This window comes from Lepidochelys kempii, chromosome 3 (assembly GCF_965140285.1).
Source record: "Lepidochelys kempii isolate rLepKem1 chromosome 3, rLepKem1.hap1, whole genome shotgun sequence".
NCBI lineage: Eukaryota > Metazoa > Chordata > Testudines > Cheloniidae > Lepidochelys > Lepidochelys kempii.
In genome coordinates, this window is record NC_136382.1 from 30,012,821 (window position 1) to 30,040,498 (window position 27,678).

Consider the following 27,678-nt stretch of genomic DNA (forward strand, 5'->3'; position numbering starts at 1 on the left):
CTGCATTCAAAAATAAAACAATGTAAAATTTTAGATCCTGCAAGTCCATTCAGTCCTAATTCTAGTTTAGCCAATCGCTCAGGCAAACAAGTTTGTTTACATTTGCAGGAGATAATGCTCCCACCTATTGTTTACAATGTTACCTGAAAGTGAGAACAGGCATTCTCATGGCACTGCTGTAGCTGGCGTCGCAAGATATTTACGTGCCAGATGTGCTAAAAATTCATATGTCCCTTCATGCTTCAACCACCAGCCCAGGGGAGGTGCATCCATGCTGATGATGGATTCTGTTCGATAACAATCCAAAGTAGTGCGGACTGACGCATATTCACTTTCACCGTCTGAGTCAGATGCCACCAGCAGAAGGTTGATTTTCTTTTCTGGTGATTTGGGTTCCATAGTTTCCGCATCAGAGTGTTGCTCTTTTAAGACTTCTGAAAGCATGCTCCCCACCTCATCCCTCTCAGATTTTGGAAGGCACTTCAGATTCTTAAACCTTGGGTCAAGTGCTGTAGCAATCTTTAGAAATCTCACATTGGAACCTTCTTTGCGTTTTGTCAAATCTGCAGTGAAAGTGTTCTTAAAATGAACAACATGTGCTGAATCATCATTCGAGACTGCTATAACATGAAATATATGGCAGAATGCAGGTAAAACAGAGCAGGGGACATATAATTCTCCAAGGACTTCAGTCACAAATTTAATTAATGCATTATTTTTTTAATAAGCGTCATCAGCATGGAAGCATGTCCTCTGGAATGGTGGCCGAAGCATGAAGAGGCATATGAATGTTTAGCATATCTGGCACATAAATACCTTGTAATGCTGGTTACAAGAGTGCCATGCAAATGCCTGTTCTCACTTTCTGGTGACACTGTAAATAAGAAAAGGGCAGCACTATCTCCTGTAAATGTAAACAGACTTGTTTGTCTTAGTGATTGGCTGAACAAGAAGTAGGACTGAGTGGACTTGTAGGCTATGAAGTTTTAGATTGTTTTGTTTTAGAGAGCAGTTATGTAACCAAAAAAAAAATCAACATTTGTAAGTTGCACTTTCACTACAAAGAGATTGCATTACAGTACTTGTATGAGGTGAATAGAAAAATTCTATTTCTTTTGCTTATCATTTTTACAGCGCAAATATTTGTAATAAAAATAATATACATTTTGATTTCAATTATAACACAGAATACAATATATATGAACATTTAGAAAAATATCCAAAATATTTAATACATTTCTATTGGTATTCTATTGTTTAACAGTGTGATTAAAACTGTGATTAATCGTGATTAATTTTTTTAAGTTAATCACGTGAGTTAACTACGATTAATCGACAGCCCTATTAAGTAGGAATGTGCTTAGTCCCTAACTGAGGTACTGGGTTGCACTGTTAATTTGTCTCAACTTGTGGCCAGTTTCCAGTGTGGTTAAAAGGATACAGCGCACGGTTCCCAGAGGTAAAAGATCTTGGATTTTCCTGATGGGCCGTGGGCTCATGGGATAGGGGGAGATCTTGTAACCCTTGTGGGATGAGGCCCGACATCTCCACCCTTTTGCATCCTCTGTCCCCCTCATGGGTGGGGGAAGGGGTAGGACTCAGAGAGAGCTGAGTCCTGGGCGGGGGTAGTTGAGGAGAGCCTAACCTCAATGATGGGTTTTATGGTAGGAGCCCTGTAACCCCTGCACTGGAACCACTTAATGCCTGGTATAGGAGAGTGTGGATGATGGGCAGGTAGTGCCCCTCCCCTGTGGTAAAGCAAAATAAAAGTTCTAGCCTGCTGCTTAAAATCCATCCATGTGTGTCTGCAGTCATTGCACCACTGTATCCGGATCAACTGTACATGTGACTGCCACCTCTCTTGGCCAACACAACTGCGTCTGAACCACAGAACTCCAGAGCCAAAAGCATGGGTCACTCCAGCTTGAACTGAAGTGCCGAGCTGTATGGCTGAAGCTGTAGACTGGGCACAGATGGGCACTACCCTTTGGGTTACATGCAGACAAATATATAAAGAAATACTTCTCTGTCCCCAGGCAAATATTATACCCTGCTTGTTACAAAGAGTAAAAGCCTTGCTGTCTCCATGATGTCATTTCAACAAGATGTGCTCAGTCATACGTAATGAGAGTTTAAAGTGATCAACTGAAAAAAATCATGTTCCTTAATTATGCTGTTTTACCTCTTTCTGTCTCCTGAACAATCGATTTCTACTGCATTCCACATAACACAGGAATCATCCGAAATGACAATGAAAGGCCAGATATCCTGGGGTTTAATCCCCAGTTCTTCTTGCCGATTTCGTTCTAGTTCCAGATTATGATAAGACAGTTCTTTTATTAGAAAATGCGCAGCACCTGAAACCAAAAACAGCATAAACAAGAGGAAAATTCTGGGATGGGAGGTAGCGGTGGCAGGGGCAGGAGTTGTTTGTTGATAAGTGACAACCTTTCAAATGTTCATGGAGCACAGTGTGGCTCGCTCACTCTGAACATTGGTGATTAAAGCGTTCCAGAGTCAATTTGTCACCATCCCATACCAAATGCAACTGAGCTGACAGGTGTGGGTGTTGCATCAGGCTGCTAAGGCCACATGGGACACCACTGAGGAAACTAATGAGATGAGTTTGATTTCTGTGGTGGGAATTTATGTGATGCCTTTAAACTACGAGGGACAGATTTACCTCCACTGACACCTCCTGGCACCAGCCACTGCACATGGGGATGGACCCACCTAAGTGACGACAGCCATAATTTCCTCTGTCTTTCCACCTTGGGGGTCCCACCAGAGCAGACTCTGGGTGCTCTATAGAAACTCTTCTGGCAGACGCTACCTAAGAAATGCACAGGATCGGTGCCTTATTAGGCACCACATCCACTCCTCATCCCTGGCCAGCACCAAACTCACTTAGGGCTATGGTAGTCAGCTATAGGTCCTGCTCAAGTTCCACTGCCTTGAGATGCTGCAGTTCCTCCCATGGACAAATGTCCCATGGCCAAGGATCTTCTGCTGAGAAAATGCCCCAGAGTCACATGTCTACTTCACTAATGTTAGCATTATAGGGTTAAGTATGAATGACTTATCAGGTGTTAATTGATTTTGCATTTACGTGGGGTACAATACAGAGAACCACCTATCACAGTAAAGAAGGAGGGTGTGGTTTCTGACGCACAATATGGATGGTGAGATATATTGTGTTGCAAGAGATCACTTATGACAAACCTCTCGGTGAGGGTTTCTGTGCAATAACATATGTGTTTTACCTTCTTTTTCCCCTCCTAGTACCTACCTACTCCAGCACTGTTGAAAATACTCGGCAGCACTAGCATGATGTGGTTCGGCCAGTATTTTTTATATACGGCCATTTCATACTCCTTGACAACTAGAACATGCAAATGGCTGGCACCATCCATTGCATGATACAGGTTGAAAAGTCCATGTTCATGACGCCCAGTTGTGGGAGTAAAAGTGGGGCTTTTTATGTAATCCTGACTCTGTAAAGTAAATACAAAAATGAAGGATGAGTCTCTGTACTATGCTGAATATTATTTAAACAAAGAAGGCCAGATCCTCAGATGGTATAAGTCAGTGACTTCAATGGAGCTTTGCTGATTTACACCAGATGAGAAACTGGCCTAATATCTAAATAAAAGAGAAATTGGAATTTTTATAAGAGTTGGAAGAGAACAACTTCTGTCAAGTGACAAAGAAAAGGGCCTTGATCACTTGATTGGCTGGTAAGGGAGGGATAGATACATATAGCCCCAGATGGGATTGCTAAATCTTGATCTACCAGGGATATAGGATCCTCGGTGGCTTGATAGGCCCTGAGGAAGGAAAAAGAAAGTAAAGAATAGAAGAACAGAAAGCAATCAAACATTAAGAGAAGTGAAAGAATAATGAGAAAAAGACTAAGATAAAACTTCACACAGCTATAGTGACCTACATCCAATGATCTCATAGCGCTTTGCAAACATGCATTAAGTCTTACAGCAGCACACCCTATAAAGTAGGTAAGTATTATATAATTTTTACAGATGAAAAAAAAAAAAGAGAAATTAAGTGATTTGCCAAAGGTCTCAGGGCAGATCAGAGACAGGGATGGGAATAGAATCTGTGGAGACTTGACACCTAGTTCCAATGAAATAACCACTAGTAAATTGAGGATGCTTCTGGTGGCACACAGTAAATTGGGATAATTTTGTATTCTCATAAGCTGAAAAACACAACTCTCTCTCTCAGATAAAAGGTGTTGCGTAACTTCAAGTTTGATTACAGGCTAGCAGATGTATATTAAAAATATGCTTCTACCTATCTAGTCATAAGCTGCCAAAAGTGAAGGATGCAGTGTGGATCAATCAGTGTTGTTTGTGGACAGCTTACCTTTTGCACCATAAAATCTCGGCTGCTACTACCATTCCACAAATTGCTCCAGTAGTCTAAAGACTATACCTCATTGAATCAGCAGAGATTGTTCAGGGCTTGCAGGGGTCATTGTAAAGGCTCATATCAGAGACAAGACAGACTTGTCAGATTGGTAACCTCTGCAGCTGTCTTCCCTGAAGCTACCATGAGTCGCTGCACAGTCACTAGAGAGATTCTTTCAAAACTCTCCTATGTCATCTGGTGGAACCACTTATGCAGGACAGGACAGGCAAGCCAGTGATAAATTGCTTCCTCTTACTTAGCCATAGGCTAAACAAAAACATGTACATTTTATTCTCAAAGCTGAGACCATCCTCTCTTCAGTGTCTTTATCCAGAACCCTGAGATCTTCTGAGCCACTGCACAACAATCTCCAATTGTCATAGTCCCAGCTCACAAACAGTGTCTGCCAAGGACCAGCCTTGATTATGAGTAAGGCTATGATTATGTCATGGAGATTGCGGAAATCATGGAAACCGTGACTTCCAGCGACCTCTGTGACATTGGGGACCCCCCACAGCTGACCAGCCGCTGCCAGCAGTGAGGGACCCTGCAGCAACCCAGCCTCAATGTGGGGCGGGAGACCCTCCCACAGCTGCCCAGCAGCTGTGGGTGACAGGTCCTCCTGCAACTGACTGTTCGCCGCCGGTGGCAGCAACCCCTGAGCTGCCCTCTATCGCTGGCAGGAGTCCCTCCTGTAGTGATTCAGCTGCTGTGAGCAGCTGCCCCCCCACCCTCCGCCACCGCAGCTCCCAGCCACCGGGGACGGTGGCAGAGGGACCCCAGAGCTGCTCAGTGGCCGTGAGCGGTGAGGTCCTTCCTGCAGCTCCTGGTCATGGGCAGCGGTGGCAGAGGTACCCCGGAACTGCTCAGTGGCCGGGGGCAGCCTCTGCCGCTGGAAGGGGCCCCCCACAACTCCCAGCCCTGCAGGGCAGTGGGTGGACCTGTCCAGCTCTAGCCCCACAGGACGGCAGGGGGACCTCTTCCAGCCACTGGGCAATGGGGTCCCTGTAGCTCCCAGCCACTGCAGAGGGGACAGAGTGCTGGATCCTCCTCCCTCCCTATTTTGTCAGAGATGTTTTTAGTAAAAGTCAGGGACAGGTCATGTCTTCCATGATTTTGTTTATTGTCCGTGAGCTGTCCCTGACTTTTACTAAAAATATCCTTGACAAAATCATAGTCTTAATTATGAGCAAAGCAAGTATTTGATTGGGACCTTGCATTCCAAGCCATTTCTGGAGCTTGTCTCCCTCTCCAGCAAGGGTACGCAAGGAGAAGGAAACAACTCACTGCCAAACCATTCTCACCATCTCCTGCCAGCAGGACCAGTACTGAAGCCAAAGTATGATCTGACCTTACAGATCTTTAGATCAGCCCCGTCTATGCCCCATATGTGAGTATAAATATAATTATCCATCTACCTTATCTGTGACAAGCGGTAACCTCATGCTTTCCAGCTGTCTTCCTGGTTGACTAAAGACAAAATGGTGCTCCTTTGACTTGGGGATGATAAAATGCAGCTGGATTTCCTCTCCAAGCATGGAATAGGAAAAGGCAAAAGCATGCAGGGTGGACTCATAAAGCTGAGGGGGACAAAAGGACAAATCTGATTATTAGATTCTAACTTGGCTTCCCAAGAGAGCACAGAACAGTTCATGGACATCACTAAGTCAGCACCAAATCAGAAGGAAACCACACAGGGCACTGGGGTACTTTTTAACTCACAACTCATATTAATACGAATCAGTGACATTTGGCTCAAGCCCAACATATTCACTAAACAAACAATTTACCCAGATTCCTGGCCTGAAGCCATCAATTTGCTCTTTGTCTCATCAAAGGTGGCAAGGCTTGTGGGCCACCCTCAGTAACGCCATGTGCTATACAACAGCTGCAGCACTTGCATCGCTGATGCCTTTTTCGGCCATTCTAATGAGCAGCGAACTGGAGGGTTTGTCTGAATAATCAGAGTCCACATGATGTGTATAAAATGCTCCCTGCAGCAGTCAACTTACTACCCTCAGCAACTGCTCTGCCCCCGAGCAAGTGTTAATAAACCCTCGGGGAAGGTTTGCTGGCAAATCAATGATCATTTATAGCGGTTACTGTAGAATCGTGACTATGGCCTTTCATAGGTCAGTTGGAATGATCCAAGGAACAGTTGTGCAAAGTCCACAGAGTGAAACTGTTGACCTTCATGACCTTTGCTGACCCCACCAGCTATGAATTTGGGTACTCAAAGAATACCAGAAGATATTCACAATGTGCTTTTGTCCTGCACTGCTGCCACTATCAAAAATTAATTATCACTAAGATAAAACATTTTGTCTCGACAAAGATCCCAAACCTGCAATCCAATCCCCTCACGCAGATCCCTGTGCCTGGGCAGGGCTCCACTGACTTCGCTGGTGCTCAGTGCAAGTGCAAAGATCCAACTGCAGTATCAGGGCCCAGAATCGATCCATAAGTTCTCTATGGAAATGCTTATAGAGCAAATATGCAGCTTGGGTACCAGTACTGATACTAGAAAGCATTTTACAGTATTTTAAAGTAATTTACAGATCCGCTACAGATTTATTATCCTAAATACAAATTAGGCACGACTTACCTGATACCTGGGATTGAAGCCCATATATTGATGGCACTGTTCACAGTGATGGTATGTATTGTATGCTGCGTACTTAGATAATCTCATTCGAGTTGTCTGACGGCGCATATACATGTCCTCCTGTTTTCTGCCCATTGATCTGTCTGTAAATTTTAAAAAATGGACTGTATTCATTTTAAGTATATTCTAGGGCCTATTATATCCCCCTGTGGTGAATAAACTGCTCATGTAATCGTCATAAGCCTGCAGGGACAGTGGTAACACCAAACAAAATAGATATTCAGCCTGAGCGTAGAAGATTTTATTAGGTGTGTATCGAAGGGGAGAGAAAATAACTAGATTTAAGTCATGGTAGTTTGTGCTCATTTATAATAACGCAGAGGTGCAGGTAAAGCAAAATTATTATTATTATTATGACTACTATTTGCTGTATGCTGACTTGTGCTGGGCACAGAAAAAACAGAGAGGAAGACACCATCTCCGCTTTCACAGAGAACAGTTTAAAATGTGCTCTGCAACTTATTTCTTTTATGTGACATTTTTAAGAACATGTTCTAGCATGTAACTGTTCAGGGACTGGATGATGGGCGGGATTAGTAATGGGATATCAAGTGGAAGGACACTCTTGTGGTTAATGCAATGGACTGGGGCTTGGGTTCTGTTTCTGGCACTGTCACACACTTATTGTGAGACTCTGGGCAAGTCACCTTCAAGTGCTCTAGTTTTTAGATGCCCAAACTGTGCTGAGCACCCACAGCTCCAGCTGAAACTCAGGCCCAACGTGCCTCAAAATAGAGGCACCTAAAAATCAAAGGCCATTTTTGGAAATGTTGGTGCTAATATCTCTGGGGCAGATTTACAAAGGTGTTAAGACATGTACAGATGCATATAGATACCTTGTGAGATGTAAAAATGTCAGTCGGAGTCAGGTGGCTAGCCCACTTAAGCACTTTTGTAAATCCCACTCGGTGCCTATCTGCATCTTTGGGCATAAAATTATCTTTGAAAATCTGGCCCTCTGTGCCTCAGCTCCACATCAGCAACATGGGGACAATGAAATTACCACACAGGTGTCAGGGAGGTAAATTAATTAGCACAAGCATGTACAATCCACAGTTGTTATGTGGGTTGGGCCGATAGGAAAGCCTGTCAATTCAATAAAAATAAGAGAGAACCTTTCACCTCTCACTCACAGCTTTCAATCCAGCTCAGGTTTGCCAGGACAGGCAGTCGCTATCATGTGATTGATGTCAGAACCAAATGAGGAGTGTGTCCAGTGACACTGTGAAGTAGACTTTCATCTATTGGGTCCTGAACTGAGACACCACCTTGTTCCACACAGCCCACTAAGCAGCCATCAAATGGATCACTACTTCACTGGACCACATTCAAACTGGTGGCCCACAGTCCAATCCTAACCTTAGCCAGGGCAGAACATGTTTTGGGGCCCACTCCCCTAGCAGTGGAACAACCAAAAAAAAAAAAAAAGCCGGCCAATCAGGAGTAGAGGGAAAAAACGAGCCGAGCGCCACACCAGTTTGGCACCCCAGAAGTTGGTGCCCGGGCAACTGCCCTGCTTGCCCACTCCTAGAACCAGCCTTGCACACATGTGTAGTCTTATTGAAACATAATGGGACAACTCAAGTGAGTAAATTTACTCAGATACATACATGCTTATAAGATAAGGGCCTTACTAGTGAAAGGCTACATAACTTCCATACCACAAAACACTCACACTGCTCATCCTTATGTGTTGTTCCTTATCTGGCAAACTTTTAATCCTTTTTCAATTCAAACCTCATGTTAAAACTATAAACAATATAGCTCTGTAAATTGTAATTACATATCGACGAAATCCTGGCCCCATTGGAATCACGGGGAGACTTGCCATTTGCTTCAATAGGGCCAGGATTCCATCCATACTGTCTATAGTGGGTGCAAATAAATAAATAAATACATGCATCTCTCTCTGTTATATTTTAAATTCTGACCGTCACTGTTCATATTCTGAAGCCTTGTACAAATCAGACTTGCATCTTCATATTTCGGATCATGAATAGTGTAGTCAAAAGGTATCTTCTTAAATGTCTCCAAATCAGGCCACATGTCTCCTGGCTGGTGATAACATTGATCTGATTCTTCTTGGAGTTCTAGAATAGTAAAAATACCAAACCCAAAACATGCAGTTTACAATAAATTGAATGATGTCTCCAGTTTTACAGAATGCTTTTTTTAAGAGATGTGTGAAATCAACTGAAAGGTTCAGATGATTGCATAGAAAGATACCCCAACCTAGAGCAAGTCTATGCTATTCATATAGTTTAGGAGGTTATTAATTATTATTATTGTACTATTATTTCTTTTACTATTTTAAGGCAACAATATCTGTGAAGCTGTTTTCCGCAGAAAAACTAGTGAACACCTGATCAATTACTCAACATTCCTCATCTCTCAATGCAATTCTGCCAAAACAGAGCAAAAGCACCTGTCAGAAGCCATCTGGAATCATATATGCAGAGATAATAAAAGCACCACAGCAAGGATTTTACTGGTAAAATGGACCAGTCAGCAGGTGTCTCTCCGCTGACTTCAATGCACTTTGGAGATGGAGTTTTCAGTTAAGGGAATTTGGTTTGTACTCTCCTGCACTAGTAAGGACTCCAAGGTGTTTGGGAGCAGACCCTAAGCTGTTGCACTGTCATAGTTCCACAGAAGTGACTGGAGCTATAATCATTTACACCAGCTGAGGATCTGCTGCTTGGAAACTAGAAGGGAATAGGAAACTCAAGCAGAGCTATTCACACAGGATGAAATTCTTCCCCATGCAGGGGGCTAGCCAGCATACAATGTATGATCCTCTTCGATTCTATGTAAGCACTCAAAACAAGAATTTAAATGAGACTTACGTGAGGCAAAAGCTTTTGTACTGCTTCTCTGCACAGGGGAGAATTTTACCCCCCAGAGTAAAAAAAACATCAAATAAACCACTGTAGAAAGTGACTGATCAAAGTAAATAGCAGAGCCTCGGAGACGTCTAGAATTACATCTGGAGAAAGAGGGGAATGAGGAATATGCTGAAAAAACTGGAAATTGAGAATAGGATCAACTACTGGAAAGCAGGAATGTATGTATGTGCTTTTCTCATTCATATGATGTCTTGTTTACCTAAAATGGATAATATAGTGACAGTATTGCTGATGGTTATAAATCTGTCAACGTTTCCAACTAACCTCCTTTTTTGCATTTGACCAAAAAATAATCATTCAAGGCTTAAAGTCAGTATATTGTTTCTCAGCATGAGATGAACTATTTTTAACATACATAAATGCTGCTGCCAACTTTCTAAGAAAAACAGAGATGTGCTAAGAGAAGGAGTGAGCTCTAAATAGAGAGAAATTAGCTAATTACAGGATTCCAAATTAGAAGTTAAAATCCTTAACTACTTAATTTAAGAACTTTAAATGGATTGCAGTAATGTAAATAAACTACAACGTGAAGGTGAAAAGCACATGATAAACTCGTCAACAATTGGTCCAATTAACAATGTGATATAAAAAAATCCCCAGAAGCAAATGTCTCTTCATCAACAACTTACTAATATTGATTTCCTCCTCATCATAAACATCCACTTCCGTCAGTCTAATCAGCATTCTGGACAAGATACTGAGGAACTGAAGATAGGCTCCCGTTTTTCCTATCTGTAACAAACATAAATCAGAAACTAAACAGATGTTTATCATGAATGCCATTCTTTCATTATTTGGAAACTTGGAATTGGAATGACTACTGTAATCTAATTTAAAAGTAGGTCAAAGTCCAACTCTTAAGTTCTCTTGCATGTACATTCCTATTCCTGTACATTCACAAGTTTATATGGGATAATTAATGACTCATCTTACACAGTAATGCAACTTTTATGCAGGAAATTAACATTCAAAATATACCTTACGTAATACCTTCGGGATATAGGCATACAAATAAAAAAAAAAAACTCACCACAAGCAACTTCTCTCCCCTGAACTATACTCCCTACAATGGGCAGGAAAACACATTTTTAATAAACCAAACAAGTACATTACATGAAAATCTGCCAGGGAAAAGCACAATAACACTAAAGCTTTACCTCATCCCTTCCAAGCCTGTGCATTCATTGATTGACATATTGAGGCAACTTTCTATACTGAAGAATGAGTTGAAACAGGTCCATAGGACAGAGTGCATCATACCCTCGTAGTTTCTCTTTTCAATTAGATATGATATGCAAAATAATGTAGTATTTCACCTCCCAGGCTAAAAACGGTTATTTTCCCTGTGCTTATGTGATCTGTTATTTAAATTATTTCAGAGATCTAACCCTTTTATTTTTTTTAACCCAAACCAGAGAAGATATAGTTCGTCTCTCCACTATGCAGACATGCATTGCTGTGCTTTTGTACAATTTACTTTTGCACCTGATTTTACAAAGGGATGGGCCAATTACTCTCAGGCAGCAGATAGTTTAAACAATGAATTGTCCTATCATCTTGCATGTGAACTTTACTGGACACAATGTTACTTAAATAAATAAATGAATAAATAAGCAAGCAAGCAAGCACCTAAACACGGTGATTGACAAACACTGGGCCCTTGACATTAATTCAGGAAGAAATGTCCATCTTGCAGGGATAGAGCAGCTTTTACAAATTCTATTTGCACTTTGCCTTCTTTCTTTGTAATTCAACATTAAAAATTACACTGAAGACAACTTGATAATCATAAAGAGTTGCCTCTTCAGTGCTCAGGCTAAGAAATTAATTATAATCCTGATCCTGCTTCTATTGAAACTGTACAGTTTATTTCATGAGGCCTGACAATAAACTGACAGCAGTGCGGATCCTGCTTTCCTGATGTACCCAAGAATCCAGTTGCCGTGAAACAACTATACTGGAGATTTGAGGAATGTCAGAAATGTAGGATTGAGTCTAATGAGAGTTGTATTATTTTAAACAGTTTATGGAATAAACGTTCATTTCACTTTACATTTGAAAGAAGGAGGCTTTGAAGCTGAAACAAGACAAAAGTAACATTTGTTCTCTTTAAAGATGACAAACAGCAAACTGGTACCAGCACTTCCTACTAAATCAGATTTCTCTCAGAACTCTCAGTTGTTAACCTAGGAACTGATCCAAAGGCCATTGAATTCAATGGGAATTTTTTTATTGACTTCAGTGAGTTTTAGATCAGGACCCTACAGCTGAAAGTAATAGTTATATTATAGTGACTACCTGGGTCCAATTATTTGTGAATCAACTAAACAAAAATTTCATATCTTGGAAATGATCCCTCATCTAATATTTCATGCAAATGTATAATTGATTGTGCTTAGTTCCAGAAGAGTATAGTACCTACATTGTCTCCCATGTTTGGGATTACTTCTGCGTGTCTTTATCAGAGCTTTCATTTCATCTGAAGTGACACTTGGATTTCCATTAAGATCATCAGTAATCTGTCAAAATTGGGTGAATTTGACAGAGTCCCAGTTTGAGAATAATTTTATAGACAGTTTGACTGTAATAAGGTGACTCTGTAGCTCCGATGTATGCCCCTCATAGCTGAAATAGGCAAGATCTCGTTACCAAGTTCCTTTTGATAGAACACAAACTTCCTTAACAGGAAAACAGCTTTCCATTCATTAAGGCAACTGTCAGCTCCCGAAAGCAAAATTTTAGAGCGAATGGATTTGCAACATGACCTTCTCAGTAAATGGAGCTGCCCGCAACACTTGTTGCTGATACCTTTAGTTTTTACATCTAGCCTCCCTATCAATCTAAGTAAATAAAATACCAGATGGGGTAACTTTGCCGACAAGAAAGCAGAGGTATTGTATAACTATCAATAACTGCCAAAATGTGGCAGTGCCCAGTGCCTTGTTAGAAGAGATGTTTTGGGTTCCAGGCAATCTTTTATCCACCTTGATGTAGAACACTCACTCTGTTTCTTTTTCTGTCTACACAAAGTAGGAGGAGTGCAGTCTGATGCAGACAGAACAGACAAGGTCTTGGAAGAAAAAGGCTCAAGAAGGGAAGAAGCAAAAATCTCAAGCTTTTAGATCATTTATGAAAACTGAGATGTGTGGCACCAGCAATCGTTCACTAGTCTGATTTCTGCTTAACATTTGCCATGATTTGGGGCATGAAAAACTAGGGATACATTTATATTCCAACCTTTTAATCAGAATGCCATGTGACAGTATTTACTACTTATGATGACAACATTTAGGAATGAATCTGAGTTGAGGTTTTCCTTACAAGATGCTCAATGGTGGGAGGATTCAATTTCTGTGTACTAAAGAGACACATTTATAAAGTACAATACCTGCTTAAGGGGAAAGGCAGTCCTGAGATCTTAGCCAGGATATTATTCTTTCCATGGATATCTATGGTAAACTGAAAGCAGGTGGTCCTTCTGTCCAGCAATCAGAGGGTGAGATTCCAGTCAGCAAAATGGTTTAAGCGCTACCATGTTGATTTGTAGAAGAGACATTCAAAGTGCTGTTATAACATGTACCATAAAGGGCTCCCCTTTTTCCACTGGTTTCAGACACTGCACAGCAGGATGATTGACAGGAATGGCTCTCAGATACCAACTCCTGTGGTACAAGCCATCTGATTGACCACTTTCTTATCATCTCTACTACTAAAAATGTGCTTCCAAATCTTCACATTCGAAAAAATATGGCAAATGGAAAAAACACTTCTATAATTTTTTCTAATCCAGTTTCCAGGTGAGAGAGTTCTGAACAGACCACAAGAGTGGTTCTCAAATTGTGGTCTGTGAAACACTTGTGGTTCACAGAAAACACGCTGATGGTCCACAGATGGTGCTGGCTCTTCTTGTTTCCACCTGTTACGTTGCACTAAAAGACATCTAACAATAGATACATTAAATACTTTCCTAATATTATTTTTGCACGTGAGCAACAAGCTCTAGAAATCTGAGATGTTATCTGTGGGTGGTAGGGCAGGTGGTGTAAGATGTCATGGATGGGAGGTTGCCCTGAAGACAATCTTTCCTTTAGGCTAACAAATTTATTTGAGCATAAGCTTTCGTGAGCTACAGCTCACTTCATCGGATGCATTCCGAAAGCTTATGCTCAAATAAATTTGTTAGTCCCTAAGGTGCCACAAGTACTCCTTTTCTTTTTGCGAATACAGACTAACATGGCTGCTACTCTGAAACCTTTCTTTTAGGCTGTGGTTCACACAACAAAAGCATCTGAGAACCCTGTATCTCAGAGAGTCATTCACAGGACTTAGACTGCTTCCACACTTATAGAAAGTGCTGTTTTCAGGGTACAAAAACACAGCAAAGAAACCCAGCAATAGCACCAAACCTCTTGCATGTAATTTGGGAACATAAAAGAAACTTATCTCTTCAAAAAAAACAACACCCCAAATTTCAGTGAATTTGGTGGTCATGGATGGTATTAAATTTGAGCATCCTGGATGATGAATTTATATGCACAGAACTGGTAAACTTTTTCACAGCCGTGCATATTTATCCATACTGCCCAAACAGTGTCTTAATATTGTTCTAGAGAGCTCACCCCAGGGATGAAGCAGCAATACTATCTCCATGCTTTATCACTCTTTGCCCTCTGCTAAGACTCCTAACAAGATAGATAATTGTTTCAGTGGGTTTCTTAATGTGGACACTTGTCTACTGAAAAACGGTATGAGTCTACCAACTCCTTTCACATGAAAGGAACTCTTGACAATGGACATGAAGATAAACAAAATTTCTAGGGCAAGTTGACTTCTTTCCCTCATTAATTTCCAAAACCATTCCCAGGGGATCTGAAAGGCAGTCAGCGTATATAATTTCCAATTTACACAAGACTTTATGCTATTAACCTACAAATAAATCTTGAGACCGTCCAACCCAGAATGCTATCCAAGAATGCATTCAAGTGGAATCAAAAGACTATAAATAGCTTGTTGAAAACCCTTTGGGGCAAAGATAAAATTGAATAAGGACAATCTAGAGGTGCAGGTCACCAACCACAGACCTTGGGAAGAATCCATACTAAGGTCTGACTGTGGCATGTCATAGAAGCATGCAGCCTTCAGGACCACATGCTAGAGGGTCTTCTTACCTCAGAGCTAAAAAAATGGTGCAAAAGGATGTATTAATGAAACAAAACTTCAGTGAGTTTTCTGAGTGCCAAAGGCTGAGAATCTAAGGTGGGTGATGGGTAGGAAACAAGACTTCTTAGAAACCAGTAGGAAGTGTCAGGAATAGTACTCTGGAGACCTTTTAAAAGTAATGGTCCAGTGGTTCCATAGAATGGGGTGAGTGTTTCATATTTAGTAGGTTTGGAACTTGAAGCACCTTCTCTCCTTCCTTTTATGCTTAGATTTGTCTTTCTGGATATAAGGCAGTAACGCTAAGAAATGCAGAGGCATCCTGCATTCACTAAGGATTTGGGTTCGCCAGATAGGGTGAGAGAATTTCTCCCCATATTTCATTCAAAAGAAGCAAAATAAAAGGCTGCTGAGAAAAATAAGTATTGGAGTTAGCTAATGGCAAGTCTCTTTTGCCCCTTTTATTCCTGTGTATGTATTCAGACCACTGGTTGATGTCCTTACATGCAGTTTTTATCATTAGTTTATTATTGGTATTGTGGTATCACCCAAAGGCCGCAGTGGAGATTGGAGCTTCATACATAGTGCTAGGGGTGTACATACCTTGACTGGAAAGTAACCATATAGAAGACATTTTAGTCAACCGTGGACGTGTTATGTATATGAGGGGAAGGAGGAGAATTCCTGAATGCTAAACATTTCGGCAGTGATACTTATAGTTTTGGTTCACTAGAGTGCTTAATTTTTCTTAAATTGTCTTTTTATGTTGTATGATAAGATAACAACTTTCTAGTGTCTGAAAGGATACGCTTAGAATGGCATGTCTAATAGCTGATCTCTATCGGCTAGTATGAACTCTGGCTTTCTGTGGTTTTAGTCAGTGGGTTAATGTTACAAAAACTGGAAATCTAAGTCTTTGACTTAGTTTGGATTTGTCTCTGAAGAGCTCAGACAAGACATTATGGTGCCAAAATCTTCTACTGATTCCTCTTAATGCAGTAGGTAGCATAACTCCACATATAGTGCAATGGTTATGAAACAAGCCCATGAGCGGAACACACTTCTGGAAAGAAAACTCTTTATTTCTAAAGTGAGACAGGAGCTCACATTTGCTATATGTTTTCTTTCACCTTTCCATTAGAATAGACAACATACTACCGTACATTAAGCCCAAAACAACCAACATACTTTAACTGTTTTGGGGTTTTTTAGAATATATTCCCTTTAATATGTTTGGGGTTTAGACATTAAATGGAGCTAAGCAGCCCAGCCATGTTCCCCAACATACTAAAATGAGAATATACCCCTAAAAATGAAACATTTAATAAAATGAAACATTTAATTCCTGATTTCCTCCATAAAACATTCAGTATGAAACAGGTGTGTAATCAGGAAGAACTGGTGAGTATGCAATAAATACATGCATTGAGAATATTTTTAGGACCTGATCCAACTCTCATTAAATTCAATTGGAAATTGTAGGTCAGAACCTTTGTTCTGGAGACAGTCAGAGAAGAGATGGAGTTGTAGAACAGACAGTGTTCTTCTGAGGTGAAATTCACCTCTGTGCTGAGGGTCAACCTGAGTCCTATGTACCACTTAATCCCTCAAAATCAGGCTTGCACTCCTGCCCCAAGAAGCAGACAAATGAATAAATAAGCAGACTATATTTTCTGCATATACTTGGCCAATGACACATAGCATATGTGTGTTAAGGACCAAGTTCTGTCCTCAGATGAATACAGGACTCCCATTGACTTTGTTGAGAACCACAAGCATACGTCTGTGGGCAGAAATCAGTTATCGTACGGCCAAATTAATGCCATAGTAATATGAACTACTACATATGGGTTATTTTGTACCCTTATTGTAGCTTTGGGAACCATAACTTTGAACTTCTTGATTTTTAGGCATGCAAAATTCCAACCAAAATTACATCAATGTATGTTTTTCTTGGATGTGGAAACATACTAGCTATCTGTTGCACAATATATCAGTTTTCACCTTGTCTGTGTTTACCACACATTCATCTCTTTTGAACACTTATATCTTAATCCACAGCAAACACTGAGAGTTTTGATCATGGAGATGGAGAGCAGTGAAGAGATGTTCTTCAGTGATCTATCTGATACCCTCTATACATTTATAGCAGCACTTGCAAGTGCCTACATACGCAAATAGATAGAGTCAATTTGTACTCTTACTTACCCCAGTGTGACACCATCTATTTCAATGCATTGCACTTATTAAACTGGGAGCAGAATGTGGTCTTTTCTATACTGAGACCTCTGCAATACACACGTACAGAAGAGTGAGTGGAAGATTGAACTCTGGCTTTCTCCGGTTTTAGTCAGTGGGTGAATGTTACAAAAACTGGAAATCTAAGTCTTTGCCTTAGTTTGGATTTATTTCTAATTTCTGAGGGCTGTATGCAATATTCTCTCTGCGGCTGTGGTGTTTCCCCCATGCCTGGCATGTTGCATAAAACTTCAGTGGAACATCAGAACATTTAGTATCTAGTATGTGCATTGAATTGAAGAGACACCATGCTCATGCTAAATATTTTTCAGGCACTTAAGAGGAAAAAGGCTCCCTGAGGTCTTTACCTACTTCCAAGTGTCCTTACAAAGTCATTTGAAAACTTGGGCCAGAAGTTCAGCTGTCTCTGTTGAAGTGGATCAGTCCCTCTTGTATTTGCAACAACTTCTATTTCTCTGCAAACCATGATGGAAGTGGCTGAATCTGCCAACTTCACACCCTAATCAGCTTGACCATAAGAAATAGACCCTGTGTGGCTATTCAAACTTTATTTAAAATGTAACTCCTATTAGTCTGTAACAAGCTGCAAGGGACAGCGCGGTGTGTAAAATGTATTTTCAAAGAAAAAAAGACCATCATTTCCTTAAAACACAACACTAATTGTATAAAGATTGACAACAAAAAAAGATATCACTACAACTTAATTGTCCTTGCCTCAAGTTAACAGTGAGGAGAGGAAGATTATTTAACTAAGGTGGATACAGTAATAAAAACATAGAAGAGAGGTTATTTTTCACCAGTGAAAAAAATCAATTAGGTATGAATAATAATCTCATTAACCTAGCGCTTAATGAGATGAAGACAAAATTAATCAAAATAAAACAATAATAATACCCTATTCTTATTACACACCTGAGGTGGCCCACTCAGCAGCAGCCTCCTTGGGTGAAAGGTGTCCATTCTGCCCTCATTTCTATTATTGTAGTCCATATGGATTGGCTTGGGAACTGTCCACTGGCGATAGTATAGAGACTGTTCCGTGCAGGTCATCATTTTACTCATGACAGGGCGGAAAGAACTCGCCCACATCACAGAATGATAAGGCAAGAGGGAAGAGGACTTGGGAAGTCCGCTGCTGTCAGTAGAAGTAATAATGTCATACACCAGCTTAGGCAGGAAAACAATGGGGGGCTGTTTTGATGCTTTAGTCATGGAGCACTGAGATGTCTGCATGATGAAGGAGTTGTGAGTAGGTGCAGAGGAAGAGGAAGAAGAGGAGAAAGGTGATGATGATGAGTTGATGGAAATTTGGGCACTTTTTATGTTCTGTTTTGAATCCAGCTGTTCAGCTGCAACTGGCAAGTGCTTGCTGATCACTGTTTGCGCCCCCTTTTCTACCTTCTGCCTTTGCCTTTCACAGTTCTGTGTGTTCTCTTCAGTACTGCTGCTTAGGACTAGGTGGGGTGACTTTGCTATGTCTCCTGGTGTTGCTAAAGGAGGAGATGATTCCATGCAGAATGCTGCACCTAAAAACAAAATCTGTATTTCAACATGAGGTAATGTGATTCTTCAGCAACTACCTTGAACCACAACATTTCTATTACACTTTTCATTGTCAAACCACAGTAAACAAGATATAATGCAGACATCAAAAGCTGTGAGTCCAGGCCTGCTCCTGTTGGGCCAAATTGTGTTCACCTAACTCACACAGGTAGCCTTATTGAAACTAATGGGAGTATTTGTGTGAATAAGCCCATGCGAATTTGGAATACTAAAATCCATGGCAAAGTTCCCACTAATTTCAGCACTGAGCCTTATGGTTGTTAAATTTTCCATTTCTTCGAGAAATGTTTAAAAAATTTTTTTTTTAAATTTATTTGTCACAGGTTATTTCCCCCACCATACATACAACTATAACAGTTTTAATGTAGGCATGATTTTGATCCTAAATGTTCTACCGGAATCCCATTAACATTACACTTATCAGCATCCTGGAAGGTGAGGCCCTGATTCTAAGAGTTGCTGAGCACCTGCAACTCTCAAAGATTTCAAAAGGGAGATGCAAATGATCAGCAGTTCTCAGATCAGCCTTTCAAAATAGCCAGTTTGCTGAGGCACTGATCTCCATAGCACTTATTGGACTCTCCCCGCAAGCAACAAAAAAAAAAGAAAAGAAAAAAATGATTGTCAGCACTGATATAAACAAACAATCTCATAAAGTCAAGTAGACTTCAACCATCTAATTCAGGGCATGCACCAATTTCCAAGAAAGCTGTTATACAATTCACACTCCAAAACCAGAGTTCCCATAAACCCACTGCCTAGATGCCTATGACATCATGCAGGAACTCCACAGATTATGCCTATCAAAGATAGATGCAATCTCCATGAGACATGGATCAACAAAGTTGGGGAGTGTTCACAATAAAATTCACAGATCATGCTCCCTTACACCAGACCCTACTCCACAACACCCTCTGTCATGACTAGCTATGGGGGACCTGCTAAGTGTGAACTCCATAGTTTCTGGGAGATCCAAAAGTGATGTGCAATAGTTACATACTGTGGTTCCTTTCTTGACTTTCTATTTTTCCACAAACACATATGAGGGATGCTCACCTGCTCTGTCACCATGAAACAGGAAGAGACAGCCCAACTGCATACTCCAAAGCAACCAATATCAGAATAACAACGATAAAAATGTCACCAACAATGTGAATACATTTTGGACTTAGTACTACTGTGACAACATGCCAAAGACCCATATCCACGTGCAAGAACTGGCCAAAGAGATTTTCTTTAGCAAACAGATTCAGGCCAACAAAGCCACAAGTGTCATCCTAGGGCAGCGCAGAAGAGATCAGCAACCTGACTTTGAAGAACAGTATACATGTCAAAAAGTAAAAATGTTCAGGGGGGGGCTTATCCAAACCTTTTGGTGCTTTTCCATTTGTAATGGCAACTGTGCCTTGTGGCAAAAGAATTCACAGTCAGAATACTCATAGCTGTGGTGTGAACAATAATTATTTGGAAATAACTTGGAACATTTAATTTTACAGCTAATGCAACATAACATGTTTTGTGACATTCTATGAAATTGTGACCCTCTACATAAACATTTATATATTTTTACTGAAGTATGATACAATGCATATTGCACATTTTTGTTCTGTTCCATTAGTCTCTGCCCATAAAAAAAATCATCATACAAATTTAAATTTTTTAGTACCTCCTGACATTGCTTCAAAAACTTTTACTCCTGGGGGAATTCTGCACCACTGCACACATGCCAAATTCATGTTCCCCCACAGCGTTTTTTCTCGCCACAGAATACCGTAAAACATTCTGCCAGGGAGCCACTGCAATTACACCTTTCGCCCACCAGGGGCTGTTGTGGCATCAGAACAGAGGGCAGACAGCTCATGAGCCAGAACAGCCAGCCACAGAGAGGTTGAGGGCAGAGGCTGATTTTCTCACAGCGACATACCTGGGGTTCAGAAGAGCTATTGGGAGGGACAGACTAGGGTAGGGGCACAAGAGCTAGTGGGGTGACAGCACTGAGCCAGGGACCAAATGGGAGTGGGCTGCCGCTGTAGGGACACATGTGGACTGCGGGAAGCAGGGTGCAGGGAAAGACAGGGACAGGGCAGATATGCCTGAATGAATGGGAAAGGCTAGGGGTCAGCCAGGGTCTGCATGGGAGATGGTCCCCAACTCCCTAACAATCCCTTTCCCCACCCTCACCCCTGCAAAAAAAAATTCCATACTTCTCCCATTCACATCCAACAACCCTCCAGGTTCACTCCCAGACTGCCAGAAATTAATTCCCTTTCCCTCAGCTCCTCCATTACCCCTGACTCCCCCAAGCCTTTGCACTGTTTCTGAGTGGCGTGGGAAATACATTTCTATACTATAGTTTAAATTAATTATGACTCAAAGTTCTGTGTTAATATGCCTAGTAAGGAATCTATTTTCAAGAAACATTTCCTGAATCTTATTTTGCCTGTATGGTTACAAACACACTTTCTGACAGGTATTTTGAAATAAAGTACCAAAATAATTGAAACTGGCATGACTATATTGACAAATAAATTATACAGAATTTTAAAATATCGTGTGCAGAATTTTTAATATTTTTGTTGCAGAATTCCCCAGAAGTAAAACTTTAATGGTCTGTTCTTAAACAAATTTCAGATTAGGAAGAAATAATACATATTCAATGTACAGGGCAAAGTATTGACAAAACACAAACATATCTAAAAGAAACACTCTACACTCTAAAATTTGTGAGCACACATTCTAGTGCCCCCCCCAAAAAAGTTCATGAACATTTTTTCAGGCAAAATTTAGGAAGGTCCTTTGAAAATACAGAGGCAGGTCCTCAGCTGGTGTGAGTTGTCATGAGTCCACTGATTTCAAACGGAGCTCTGACAATTTGCACCAGCTGAGGCTCTGCATCTGGTACCTGTCATAAAAATATTAAAGAACATTTCTGTTGATATGGTACTATTGTATAATACAGTGACCCCACTCAGAGATAAGTACAATGGCCTATGCGTTCATGGAGCAAGCATGAGGCAATCTCTTTATTTTTGATCTCAGAGGTACGATTCTTGAAAGCTCAGATTTTTTTTTAATTTAATCGTTAGCAAGTTCATTAAAACAGGTTTTGCCAAAAACCTAATGATTTGTGTCTTTTATTCTTCATTTGCCAGGCTAAATGAATTGCTGCTTTTACATCCTAAATACCACTTGAGAAAGATTATCATAAAGTCTTACTTGAAGCTTTTGAAGAGAGAGATGAAGATGCAGAGTCATGGGAGTGTGATCTCTCTCTTTTGACAGGACTTCTCTTTTCTGAAGTGGAGCCTGTTTCATAAGAGGGAGGATGGAGGAGAATTAAAATTCTAAAGACCAATTCTCGGCTATGGCCAAAGTGCATAAAGTGAAGGGATGCTGGGCAAAAGTGGCTTAAAAGTCATCTAGGTGCCTGGATTCAGGTGCTGTTCTGAGTGTGGCCATTCTTCCTAGGCTATGGTGGAGCAGCCTAAGGGCTGTTCTAACTTTGGCTGAGTTGCAACAGCCTCTGAGAGTCAGAAATGCAGCCAAGAGCTGGCATAGTGCAGAGGTATCTCAGCCCCATTCCCTCTTTGCTAGTCATGCCTCCTCTTCTTTGCTATCCCAGCAGCATGGAGGATGTGTGACACAGTAGCCCCTATGTTAGTACTACCAGGTGACCACCCTTAAAATGGGATGCGAAACCAGCTTCAGGATCAGACTGTACCTTTTCCTTTGATAACAATATAATTTCATCCCCCTCTCAAAGCTGCTGGTCACAGTACATCTTTCTGTTAATTTTGGCCCCTATTCTGCCACCCTTATTCAGCTGAGCAGTCCCTTCAATGTGACCTTGAGCAATCACTTTTCCTCTCTGTGCTTCAGTGCTCCCATCTGTAAAATGGGTAAAATAATGACTTTTCAAGGGTTCTGAAGTTCAACTAATTAATGTTAATAAAATTCTTTGCATTCCTCAGCTGTAAGACACAATATATAGTAAGTACAATTAACATTATTTGATAAGTTTAATTCCAAAAGTACACAAACCACCACTGTAAATTCAAATAATGTCTCCCAGTCTTTTACAGCACCCTGTGCTACTAATCGCTGTATACTCATGTATTTACTGTTCCCTTCCTTTTGACAGTTTGCTTTGCACTCTTAAAGGCTAATGTACATCCCACTAGCTGAAATTTATGGTATTAGTATTTAATACACAATTGCTGTTTGAATACATTTTAAGAGAACTGGCACTACACAGGTTCATTTACCTTCTGTCACTATTTCTTCATCTTCATTATCAGTACTGCTCAGTTTCTCTGGATCACTCTCCAACACATCATTCACGACCACCTTCTCCATGTGGATTTCAGAGCTAACAAAGTATGCTGCCAAGCCAAGCTCTTGCTCCAAAGCTGTCCTTACTAAGCAAGAGGAATTTATTAAACGTAGGTCACAATATCTCAGTGATCTGGAACGAAACCAAAAGATACTATGAAAATTTAATGTATTCCACACCTTTATTTCTTTTGCAAACACAGTCAATGAGGAATTTTGTTATTGCCTACTTAACTGATGTGTGAGATAGAACAAAATGATATGAAGTGGTCACTGTCTTTCAGTAAATTCAGCACTATATTGTTTCATTATTATTACTTGAAGCAGTATAATCTAATGCATTAGGCATACATTTAGGAGACAGATTCTTCAGAGTTCTAATCCTGGCTCTGACACTTACTTCCTCTCTACTCTAGGGATGTCACTTAACCTCTTTGGACTAATTCATAAGCAGGCACAACACCGATGTTAATGGGAGTTGCACCTACCTACATCAAGGGTTAGTGGGATCTTTTTGTGTCTTGGTTTCCTCATCTATAAAACAGGAATAATTGGGAATGTTATGAAAATGAAAGACTGCACCCCACAGCTCAGCCTCACAACCATTACCACCATCCTACTACACCACAAATGTTCCACTTTTTTGATATAGAAACTATCAAAAATCATCCTGTCACTCAAATTTCACCCGCCTTTGCACCCGCAAAGGATTATGGGACACAGCAGGTCACAGAATGATTTTTCAGCCATTTGAAGGGTGCAGAGAAAAACGAAGTTGTGAACCATTGGGAATGAACAAATATCGTGGAAATATTTGTCAGTATTTCCTTCCTACCTTGGCAAGGCTTCCCCTTGAGGGTCCATTCCACTAAATATTAATATGCAAGGCAGACCTTCTAATTCCAAATAGGTCTGTGGCCTCCACTCCACATCTTCAATTTTCTGCCATATCTGTCACAGAATATAAAAACATTGGTGGGCATATTTATATGCCACAATTAAGAATGAAGAAACTAATGATTTATTGTCTATTGTATGGACCTAATTCTGCAGATATTCCACAAGAGAAGTCATTGCAGGATCAGGCCCGAAATTGAAAGGTCCTGAGTTGCAAAATGGTTTTATCTTCTTTCAGAAGTTTTATATCAATAATAAACAGCCCCATAATATGACTATATCTCAGAACTCTAATGAATTGTTACCATAAGTGGCTAAATATAGATCCAAATGCTCCACCAGGAAACATGAGAAACCATTGTGAAGATGTATAGCTTGATCTTCAAAGACAGAAAGCAGAGTTACTCACTCTAAAGGTTTTCCTTTGTTGGTCCAGTCTTCTAACCACAGCTGTCAGTTTCCCTTTGATAATCATGCCCACTGGATGATACCTTTATTCACACTGTTTAGTACCTAGTTGATGAGATTTCTTGATGAGTAAGGTACTACTCAGTGGGAGCAAGGGTATTACTATCTGGTCCTTATTTATTCATTAAGCACCAACAGGATATGCAGTGCTGCACAAGACACCTAAGACAACATGGCATGTGATTCTGAATTCACTTATATCAGCTTTGCAGTACGGAGTTATTCCTGATTTATAACAGAATGAGTTCAAAATCAGGCCCTCTTCCTCAGCTTGGTTGAGCTAAGTAGATAGACAACAGGAATCAGACTCAGAATGTAAGAACAGTCCTAACTTAGAGAATACACATATTTTTGTTTTAATATGTGGTGATAGCATTTGTACTCAGTGGGGTAGTGTCTGTGGACTTCAACTTGTGTTATGCTTGAGGTCAGACTATGTGATTATACTGGTCCTTTCTCACCTTAAAAATCTATTAATCTATTATTTCCAGCATTTTCATCACAAAATCACATAAGGTCCAGAAAACATTAGGCACCATGCTTGGAAAACCTGGACCAATCAGAAACCTGTGGGTAGGTGTACTGATTCAAAGCCTTTATGCATGGTAGGCTGTGCAATTCAATTCCAAACTGGTCACTGAGGTTTGCTCACAAGGGGAAACCTCACTGCTCTGGTAACGGTTTTTCCAAACCAAAAGTAGCTTTCATTTTCACTTGGTCTTTTACCACCACTCTGATTCATTGATGCCCCAGTCCAGTGCAATGAAGCTGATTGGGGCTGACGCTGTTGGTGGTTGGGAGTTCTATTCACGTTTGTAAAGGCCCTCCTGTGCAGCCATCAGAAGCTGGCTATAGGAATGACAGATGGATGTGTCTGATAGATAGGAGTCAGGCTCTTTAGGGTATTTTAATTTTGCTGGGAAATAGCCATCTCCATCACTAACATCCAAATCTCATACCAATAAAACCTTTATATCACCACCCATCACTGAAAGCACTGCTCCTCAGAGATTCTTTTTAGGCAATGTCATTCTGCAAGTTACCTTTAGTTGCTCCACAAAGTGCTTCCCTATGGTGATTCCAGAATTAGGATTTCCCAAGATGATTTCAAAATTATCTGTGAGGGATAGTCTTTCCCTTACGTGATAAAGTCGTTCATACGCCACAGCAGCCAATGGAATGCAAGGAATTCTTAACACCACCATGAAGCCATGACCACTGGGGCATTGCCTTGAAGAGTTTATAAGGTTTTGGGTGATTTCCAGAGTTTCAACTGAGGTGTAATTCTTCATCTGAGACAGACCACTTACTGCCATCATAGCTGCAGAGTAATGTTGTACAAGGACAAATGTCCTTATCACTGCACTGTGTAATCTGGGAAATCTGAAATAAATTGTGAAGCATTAGAATCCTAAAATTAAAGTGAGAATGCTACCCTTGTAAAAATTATTAAAACTCAAAATTTAATCCAGGTGAAAAATCATGTCCAATACACAGTAGAACCTCATTGACCCACTGCTAATCTGCAGATCCTGTAATTCCAAGACCAATAGTGCAATCTCTCCACTTCTCAGTATAGATGTATATATTATCTCATGTTATTATTAAGACTTCATCACATTTGCAAAACATACTACTGGATATTTGCTAGAGTACTATGTATTAACCAAAACTAAAATGCACTTGCCATATAAATGAACAAAGTACTCCTCATAGTGCATTATCCCTGCTTTTTACTCACTTTACTCATGAAAGATCTGACTCAACTACTACTAAAATCAATAGAAAGAGCTGGATTGAGCCCTAATACAAACAGATTCTCCCAGTCATTAGTACAATTTTGCAAAGTTCTGCTTTCTCAATCTTTTATTCCTTGCACACCCCAACATCTCCAAGGAGTCCTACTGGACTTTTGTGCAAGCAAAAATATACCTAAATAACAATTGCTATATACTTGGAGTAACCACATTTTTAATCTGACTCCCTCCACATGGAGCAAATCAACTAGCTGGCATCATTTTTTCAAGCTCTGATGATGTTCTACAGCATTCTCCCTAACTGAGTCTTTCATTGATTTAACCCCATGAGCCAAAGTGAAATCTCACCTGCTCTTTGTGGTCTGACTAAAATATTTACAAATGTTTTATGTTAAAATCAGTTTTTTGATAGCCAGCCAAATTCAGAATGGAATCACACTCCCAATATTGACTGAATAACACCTGAGCCTAAGCACAGAAATTATACTGCAACTCAGAACGCAAACTCCTGATGGTTACAACGCAGGCGTTTAAACCCACGACTTTTGACCATTAAGGCAGTTGTACTATATTTCAGATATTCCCATACATTTTGGTCTGTTAGTTCACACATAAAACTAATTAAGCTAATGAAGTTAGTTACTGTAAGAGCAGGGAAGCAGTCAAAAAATATTGGCTGGGGGTTAGTTAATTTCTAACATTTCACTTTGAACACAAGATTTGCTTGTAATATTATTTCTGTAGCACCTATAGGCCCCAACCAAGACCCGGGTCTCACTGTGCTAGAAGGCGTGCACATAGCAAGAGAGTGCCCCTGTCCTGAATAGCTTCCAGTCTAAATAACAACAACTTACAAAGGGTAGAAGCAGAAAAGGAGGCAAAGAGAGGTAACGTGATTTGCCCTAGGACGCACAACGGGTCGGTGGCAAAGCTAGGAACAGAAAGAACCCAGGTCTCCTGACTTGCAGCCCAGTATCTCACCCACTGGACCATGCTACCTCTCATATTTCATAATGCTTGAAACCAAAGAATGTACTGTACCTTTTTCCTAAAGCCATGACCATAGCTTCAAAAGAGCTGTCATATCGAAGCAACGGAAGGCTGTGTCCAGAAAGGGTGGATTCAATGAATTCTGACAACCCAAAATATTTCTTGTTTTCATGGTATAGATCTATTCCCTAAAGTAAATAAGGCAACAGGCAATTTAAGGATAAAAACATATATAAATTATAAATAATTCATCAAT

At 40.5% G+C, this 27,678-nt stretch overlaps 1 protein-coding gene across 7 annotated transcripts in view; it reads right to left on the reverse strand.

Annotated features, from left to right (window-relative positions):
- GREB1 (growth regulating estrogen receptor binding 1) overlaps positions 1–27,678 on the reverse strand; it is a 175,694-nt gene that overhangs the window by 10,049 nt on the left and 137,967 nt on the right. For 5 of the 7 annotated variants that reach the window (XM_073335996.2, XM_073336003.2, XM_073335994.2 and 2 more), the window contains 12 exons: positions 27,474–27,610; positions 25,719–26,058; positions 24,146–24,261; positions 23,244–23,443; positions 22,195–22,284; positions 18,328–18,941; positions 10,629–10,731; positions 9,025–9,183; positions 7,034–7,176; positions 5,847–6,008; positions 3,290–3,494; positions 2,183–2,357 (listed from right to left, as the gene is read on the reverse strand). In XM_073335996.2, the coding sequence (XP_073192097.1) occupies positions 2,183–2,357; positions 3,290–3,494; positions 5,847–6,008; positions 7,034–7,176; positions 9,025–9,183; positions 10,629–10,731; positions 18,328–18,941; positions 22,195–22,284; positions 23,244–23,443; positions 24,146–24,261; positions 25,719–26,058; positions 27,474–27,610 (2,444 nt within the window). Of the gene's footprint in view, positions 1–2,182; positions 2,358–3,289; positions 3,495–5,846; positions 6,009–7,033; positions 7,177–9,024; positions 9,184–10,628; positions 10,732–18,327; positions 18,942–22,194; positions 22,285–23,243; positions 23,444–24,145; positions 24,262–25,718; positions 26,059–27,473; positions 27,611–27,678 lie in introns of those variants that run through there. The other 2 variants (XM_073336002.2, XM_073336005.2) reach the window with 2 other exon arrangements.